The sequence below is a fragment of the Oncorhynchus keta genome, unplaced genomic scaffold (assembly GCF_023373465.1).
Source record: "Oncorhynchus keta strain PuntledgeMale-10-30-2019 unplaced genomic scaffold, Oket_V2 Un_contig_12739_pilon_pilon, whole genome shotgun sequence".
In the NCBI taxonomy this organism is placed as follows: Eukaryota; Metazoa; Chordata; class Actinopteri; order Salmoniformes; family Salmonidae; genus Oncorhynchus; species Oncorhynchus keta.
In genome coordinates, this window is record NW_026277973.1 from 3,420 (window position 1) to 11,558 (window position 8,139).

At 39.4% G+C, this 8,139-nt stretch overlaps 1 protein-coding gene across 3 annotated transcripts; it reads left to right on the top strand.

Annotated features, from left to right (window-relative positions):
* The first annotated feature begins 1,451 nt into the window (after nt 1-1,451).
* On the top strand, nt 1,452-7,383 carry LOC127918008 (uncharacterized). Of its 3 annotated transcripts, none has more exons than XM_052501220.1 (10): nt 1,452-1,534; nt 2,122-2,320; nt 2,475-2,513; nt 3,786-3,902; nt 3,991-4,026; nt 4,399-4,458; nt 4,667-4,900; nt 5,440-5,543; nt 5,929-6,097; nt 6,270-7,383. In XM_052501220.1, the coding sequence occupies exons 1-10, from the start codon at nt 1,452-1,454 to the stop codon at nt 6,495-6,497; spliced, it is 1,269 nt and encodes a 422-aa protein (XP_052357180.1). In that variant the 3' UTR covers nt 6,498-7,383. The 3 variants fall into 3 exon arrangements, with proteins under 3 accessions (XP_052357180.1, XP_052357182.1, XP_052357181.1); XM_052501222.1 differs by having other exon boundaries at nt 6,307-7,383; XM_052501221.1 differs by lacking the exon at nt 2,475-2,513.
* Nucleotides 7,384-8,139: the final 756 nt, after the last annotated feature.

Consider the following 8,139-nt stretch of genomic DNA (forward strand, 5'->3'; position numbering starts at 1 on the left):
GCACAGCAGTATAGATGTTTAACACAGTGGCCTTGGACTAACATTGTAAAACCAGGAAGTAGAGCAATAGGCTATGAGCACTGTGAGGTAGTCATTAAAAGATGATCATCACCTCTAACTTCTTCAGGTAGTTGACACGGGTCTCCTGTCGCATGAAGATGACAAGGTCATGTGGATGTTTAAGATTTAAAGGAGAGTCAACCTGCAAAGAAAATGAAAATGTTAGTCTTAAAATAAACAGTGACAGTACTTGTTTCCACTCTATGACTCGACCCCAAAGACTAAAGACCTCTGAGTCCGCTGACCACAGTACACGTGAAGTGAGACAACACCAAAACAGAATCGAGGCAGAGGAACCTGGCTGATTTGACACCGTAATTAAGTAGTAGTAGCAGTTGGTCATCTTTGTTTTTTCCCCAATCCATCCATTTTATATATTATGTTCAGCTGTGGCCAAACTGTCAATGGCTAAATAGTCTGAACATTTAATGTCCTTCTAAACGTCACTTGTAAGTGGATACTTTAGATTAGTTGTGTATAGCTACAAAGGTTACATCAAATATTATTTTATTTAAACCCCTTTTATTTATGAGCTTACATCAAGCCCGAATCACAATTGTACATTCAATTCACATTGTGCTGGATGTCAAAACTATTGGTTGCATCAGAACTACTAGTTAGCTGGATGTGCCGACTCTGAGTCTGTCAGCTCTGTTGTGCCCATTATCTTTGAGCCCAGTAGCTAATTAGCTAGCTTGCCAACCTACTACCTACCAATCACCTATCACTAGTTTGTGTTATTTTAGATGTTCTAGGATGATTGGATGCCTTTAGCTAGTTAGAGCTAGATAATATGTAAGTTAATTCTGGCTTACTCAGAGACCCCGTTCTCTAACTAACTTAGCTAACGTTATTTATCTGGGGGTCAGTATTGCTGCATTCCTGTGCTAGCAAAAGTCCCAGAGAGGAACTTATAAGTAGTTAATTGGCAATCGATGGTTGACAAGCTAGTATGAGCCTTCAGCCGTGTTAGCAAATGTTAGCAACAGTAAAGTCAAAGAAACGGGTTCTACCTATATGTGATAAAATCGTTAGCTAGCTAGCAACATACGGTTATAAACACGGGCCGTTAACGTACTTGCTGTTGAATTTTTCCATCTTCAGTGACAACCCAGTGGGTGGTAGCTCCTCCGGGTTCGGCCAATATTATACAGAGTAGGATAAAAATCTTCCCTTGAACTGACACTTTTCGGGAAACGTTTACATAGGGCAGAGACCCAGAACTGATTTTCCTGAGGTCCGCCATTTTTCTGTCTTCTTTACAGATGTGTTGTGGCAGAAGAAGAAGAAGAAACCTAAAAAGTTAACTTCCTGTGTGTCACTTCCTTGTTTATTTTTTATATATTCCCTGGTCTAATAGTTGTTAGCTAAAACTAGCTACCGAGCAAAAAATGCCAGGGCGTTGTTCAGCTTTCAACTGTAGGAATACGTTTAAAAATGTTAAACATAAAACAAACAAGGTTACATTTCACAGGTAGGCTTTCAGCATCTGATTAACGTCGACATTTGGCCAGCTAGCTAGTCAGCTTACGTTAGCTACAGTGCTTGGTTAGCTTGTGTAGCTAGCTTACGAATGTGACATAAATGTTAGTTACCTTGTCATAAAGAAGGTGTAACTTCTAAACAAATGAACACCCCTTAGTACCCCGGCCTAAGTGCTCGCTGTTTCATCCCTGTCTTTTCGATTTGCATTTAAAACAATAACAAAGCCTCGCCCATAATTTTGGTAAATAGATGAGGGATGGGGCTGGAGAAATGTAACTACTGTCAAATTCATAGCTATGAATGCAAGGACTGACAAGAGTGACCATCCATGATGTCAAAATTATAGTTTTAGCAATGTTGTGAGGCTATAAAGTGTTTGTTTACAATTACACTCTTATATTTTGGGTTCTGATGGGGTATGACAGTTGAACTAAGCTCATGGTGCATTTATAAGTTATATTCTTCAAGAATCAATGGTTATATATAATTAATTTAAAAGTTCAAAATGTATGTTACAATCACCTATTGCCCTGTTGTTTACATTTGGTTCTTTTAACATTTTTCCTGTGTTAACAGCTTTCCAAAGCGTGATCCTAAACGAATAAAAGAGTGGGTGGGTCAGATGAAATGGAAAGACTGGCAGCCAACCCCTCATTCCTTACTGTGCTCAGAGCATTTTGAGGAGAGGTGCATGGATAGAACTGGGCAGACAGTGCGTTTACGTGATGATGCAATACCAACTATCTTTGCCTTTCCTAGTCACCTACAAAAAAAGGTATTTAGTAAATTGAGGCAGGTGTGTTTTCATTTCAACTATTAGACCTAACTGAGTCTGGCGGTTGTGAATTTAACATATGAGGGATTCTTGAAACGTGCTTTGGCTTTGTTGGTTGAGTTGAACTTTGTGTTTTATTGTTGAGTTCTTGTAGTTTCAGAAAACAGCCGGAAGGAGGAAAAGAGTAACATTGGTGAGAAATGCAACATTAAAAAAATGTAAACTGTACTACCGGTTTTCCATTGGTGTTGCTGTTTACACTAAAGGATATGTAAAATGTAATACCAGTTTTCCATTGGTGTTGCTGTTTACACTGAAGGATATGTAAAATGTAATACCAGTTTTCCATTGGTGTTGCTGTTTACACTAAAGGATATGTAAAATGTACTACCAGTTTTCCATTGGTGTTGCTGTTTACACTAAAGGATATGTGTTACCAGTTTTCCATTGGTGTTGCTGTTTACACTAAAGGATATGTAAACTGTAATACCAGTTTTCCATTGGTGTTGCTGTTTACACTAAAGGATATGTAAACTGTAATACCAGTTTTCCATTGGTGTTGCTGTTTACACTAAAGGATATGTAAAATGTAATACCAGTTTTCCATTGGTGTTGCTGTTTACACTAAAGGATATGTAAACTGTAATACCAGTTTTCCATTGGTGTTGCTGTTTACACTAAAGGATATGTAAACTGTAATACCAGTTTTCCATTGGTGTTGCTGTTTACACTAAAGGATATGTAAACTGTAATACCAGTTTTCCATTGGTACACTAAAGGATATTTAAAATGTAATACCAGTTTTCCATTGGTGTTGCTGTTTACACTAAAGGATATGTAAAATGTAATACCAGTTTTCCATTGGTGTTGCTGTTTACACTAAAGGATATGTAAAATGTAATACCAGTTTTCCATTGGTGTTGCTGTTTACACTAAAGGATATGTAAAATGTAATACCAGTTTTCCATTGGTGTTGCTGTTTACACTAAAGGATATGTAAAATGTAATACCAGTTTTCCATTGGTGTTGCTGTTTACACTAAAGGATATGTTAATACCACATTGGTGTTGCTGTTTAAAGGATATGTAAAATGTAATACCAGTTTTCCATTGGTGTTTTACACTAAAGGATATGTTGTAATACCAGTTTTCCATTGGTGTTGCTGTTTACACTAAAGGATATGTAAAATGTAATACAAGTTTTCCATTGGTGTTGCTGTTTACACTAAAGGATATGTAAAATGTAATACCAGTTTTCCATTGGTGTTGCTGTTTACACTAAAGGATATGTAAAATGTAATACCAGTTTTCCATTGGTGTTGCTGTTTACACTAAAGGATATGTAAAATGTAATACCAGTTTTCCAGTTGCTGTTTACACACTGAAGTAATACCATATGCCACATATGTATTTCCCTTTTTGATTTCACAAATAAAAGTGTATTTTGCCTCTACTGGTGATTTCAGTTTCCAGAGGATCCTGTTCCTGAGGAGTCGACACAACGGGAGAAGTCTCCACCCACCTACTTAAACCACAGTATATGGCACCCAAGTCGTTTCCATGACGACTACTGTGTTCCACAGGTACAAAGTACATATCACTCTTATCTAGATTTTTTTAAAACAAATATTTAATTCATGTTTATTTATTTAGTATTTATTTGTTTTTCAGAGTATTGACTGGGCTGTAAAAGACATGCCTAAAGAAGTAAGTGTAGCCCTCATTATGAAGCTGATTGAGCTCCTCATTATGAAGCTGATTGAGCCCATCAAAATTGTTGGTTTGGAAAGGGTTCCCCTAATTCCTTACAGACCTTACAGAACAACCATGTATGTATCTTTTGCCAAATATTCCAAATGTTTCCATCCAAACAGCTTAATGCACAGTACCTGCTCAAAAATCCCAGGGAGGAGCGTGTTGAAAAGTAGTGTCACCGTTACTCCCAACCAAAACTATGTTGATGAGGCCCAGACCTCTTGGGCCAGTTGTGTGTATGATTACAGCATCCTATAAAGGTCTTCTATAACCTTAAACCTTTCCATACACATGCTTTAATAACTGAACTCCTGATAATTTCAGATCCCATTTGCAACTTTAGAAAAGCAAGGTCTGATCTTTATCCCCAAGCACGCAATCAAGGTAAGGTTTCTGACAGACCATTGTATTCTGAACAGCGGGCAACAACATTATTTTGACCCATGTCAACTTAAAGGGTTACTGTCGTGTGTATTCCCCAGCCCATTACTTCATGTTAATGGATGTGCATATAACTACACATTATAACAACACATTATAACTACACATTATAACTACACATTATAACTGCAAATGACTTTATCTGAACCAGATCAAGGAGAAATGGGATTGGCTGACAATGGATGTGAAGGGACCATTTCCAGAGACCAAAAGTAGACACAAGTTTGTACTAACTGTAATGGACTACTACTCCAAATGGATGGAAGCCTACCCCATGAAGACCAACAACAGTAAAGAGATTGCCAAAATCATCTCTGACCTCATCTCTCGCTTTGGCTTCCCTGTTGGAATCCTGTCTTGTTTGACTCGAGCACACATTTTAGAGGTAAGAGATGCATGCATGCATGTATGGATGTAAGTGTTACTGTACTGCCCTAAATAAAATGTTTTGGGGGGAAATTAAGTTTTGCACTAAGTTATCTCATGAATATTAAGTACCGGGGGTGGAACCAAAATTATTTTCCAATTGTTTCGCTCTGAACAAAACCATAATTTGTGTAGTTCCATTCGACTGTTCTGACCAGCAAAATACATTTTCACTGTAAGGTCTACTACACCTGTTGTATTCAGCATATGTGACAATCAAATTTGATTTGATGTTCAGCAGGCAGGCACTGGAATACGTTTCTGAGTGACAGAGTGAGGGCTTTGCATAGGCGCTTTGTAGCAATTTTTTGTGGGCCTGGAAAGTAAAATTACTTTATTAACCGGTACCCATGGTTTTCAAACAACGGTTCTGTTCCGGAACAACTTTTGTTCCCTGTTCTGATTCTGTTCCTCCAAAAATGTTATTGTTTTCTGGTCCAGTTCCCTGAACTGGTTCAAACCCTTGTTAAGTTCCCCTTCTCTTTTTAAATTTTACAGATCAACTTGGCTTTGGGTGATCTGAAGAAACTGACATGCCAACTCATATTCTACCGTCCTCTGGGAGTGTCACTGGATCCAGTAACAAAGTCCCTTGTAGACCGGTTTGTCCTCCAATGTACCTTGCTACACAGCCACCTGATTCTAAAAGCTTATACTATGGATAATAGTCTACTAAATCTAATTGGGATGATTACTGAATCCAAACACATGTCATGCTAGCCCAACTGACTTGCTGACTTGTTATTTTATTTTAACTAGGCAAGTCAGTTAAGAACAAATTCTCATTTTCAATGACGGTCTAGGAACAGTGGGTTAACTGCCTGTTCAGGGGCAGAACGACAGATTTGTACTTTGTCAGCTCTGGGATTTGAACTTGCAACCTTCCAGTTACTAGTCCAACGCTCTAACCACTAGGCTACCCTGCCACCCCGTTATAATAGGCATGTGTTTTGTTTTAATACATTTTATCATCATATACCTGGACAGGTTGGTGTCAGATTTGGTGAAAGAACATCCTGATCGTTGGGATGTTTACCTGGCTGCCAGAGTGTTCAGCTTCTGCTGCAAAGAGCACCCCACCACCAGACAAATACCGCTGTCTCTGCTGCGCTGCGGAGGGACTCATTCTGTCTCCACCTCACCAAGAAAGCTGCCTGTAAGTTGGAGACTGACAGTGTTTACACTTTACCACTCCTACAACAAAACATACTCATATTATTGATTTCCATTGAATGAATGAAGAAAATGCACATAGAAATAGAATTGTATCATATTTTAGTTGAGCCTTTATGCTGACTTGTGCTTTGACCAACCTGTTTGCATTGAAGGATAATGGGATAAAAGGAAGGACCTTTGTCATACTAGATGCCCAGCCACCTCAAAGGGAAGTCCGTGTGGAGTGCAATCAGTGCAGTCAATGGAGCACCGTCAGCCAGGACTCAGAGCTGAAGAGATATGAGGAGATGAAACTTGGGGATGAGGACTACACCCACACCTGTGTGAGCTGCAGGGTGGCCATGAGCTGCAGGGTGGCCCTGGAGGTCATGAGGGGTTAGGAGACAAGGACATGAAGAACTGGATGTAAATGAGAAAGCTACTTCCCACTCTGTTGGGGGACAGTAGACAGAGACATTTGATTATGCTGAACTGGGGGGCAGCGGTCTATGGCCTGTGATTTGAAAGGGTCAAAGCGGGGAGGGAGGAGCGCCCTTCTCCATTCCTGCTCGGAACACCTATACATAAAATATATGCACACATGACTAAGTTTCTTATGGATTATTTTATTTTCTGTATTTTTATTTAACTAGGCAAGTCAGTTAAGAACAAATTCTTATTTACAATGATGGTCTGGGATTAAAATAACAATATAGGACAAAACACACATCACGACAAGAGAGAGACACCACTACACTACATAAAGAGAGACCTAAGACAGCATGGCAGCAACACATGACAACACAACATGGTAGTAACACAACATGGTAGCAACACAACATGGCAGCAGCACAAATCATGGTACAAACATGTTAATGGGATTTATCTGTTAATTGAATGATTAGAATATTCCGCCCTGAAACATATAATTGTATGGAATTGATTAGAATGTATAAAATTATAATCAATAAATGTGTAGTTCTAGTCCGAATTAGGGTAAAACAATATAGCTAATGTTTGTCTTTATGGAATTTTTAAGACAGACTGAGAAAAATTCGTCGCCGACCTGACCAGAGATTTGGGAGAGAACAGGGAGTACGGCTCAAGGTCTCCCTCATCTCTGTCGGCTGGGTAGTGAGACAATGTGTGCGTAGCAGGACATTGTGTGCGTATGTTTGTGTGTGCGTATGGTTGTGTGAATGTGGTCGTGAGAAGTCAGTATAAAATGAATTGATTTGTATTCTTGACTTCAGCACGTCCCGTGAATAAACCTTTTTGACTATTTTAGCTGGGCTCCGTCTGTTTCATTCGACCAGGATCTTACACATTCTGGTTTGCAGACTGGGTAATATAATTAAATTGGGTGATGTACCTGGAGAACATAATTTTCTTATCAAAACACTATTGGGCACAGACAGCAGCACAAAAGGCAAGAATGTAGAGACAAAAATACATAATGCGAAGCAGCCACAACTGTCAGTAAGAGTGTCAATGATTGAGTCTTTGAATGAAGAGATGGAGATAAAACTGTCCAGTTTGAGTGTTTTTAGCAGCTCGTTCCAGTCGCTAGCTGCAGCGAACTGAAAAGAGGAGCGACCCAGGGATGTGTGTGCTTTGGGGACCTTTAACAGAATGTGACTGGCAGAACGGGTGTTGTATGTGGAAGATGAGGGCTGCAGTAGATATCTCAGATAGGGGGTAGTGGGGCCTAGGAGGGTTTTTATAAATAAGCATAAACCAATGTGTCTTGCGACGAGTATACAGAAATGACCAGTTTACAGAGGAGTTTAGAGTGTAGTGATGTGTCCTATAAGAAGCATTGGTGGCAAATCTGATGGCTGAATGGTAAAGCACATCTAGCCGCTCGAGAGCACCCTTACCTGCCGATCTCCGTAATCTAGTATGGGTAGAATGGTCATCTGAACCAGGGTTAGTTCGGCAGCTGGTGTGAAAGAGGAGCGATTACGATAGAGGGTGGGAGATGAGGAAAAGCTGACTTAATGAAGTAGATAAAAGTGTTGGCTAAATAGCCTACGTTATAGA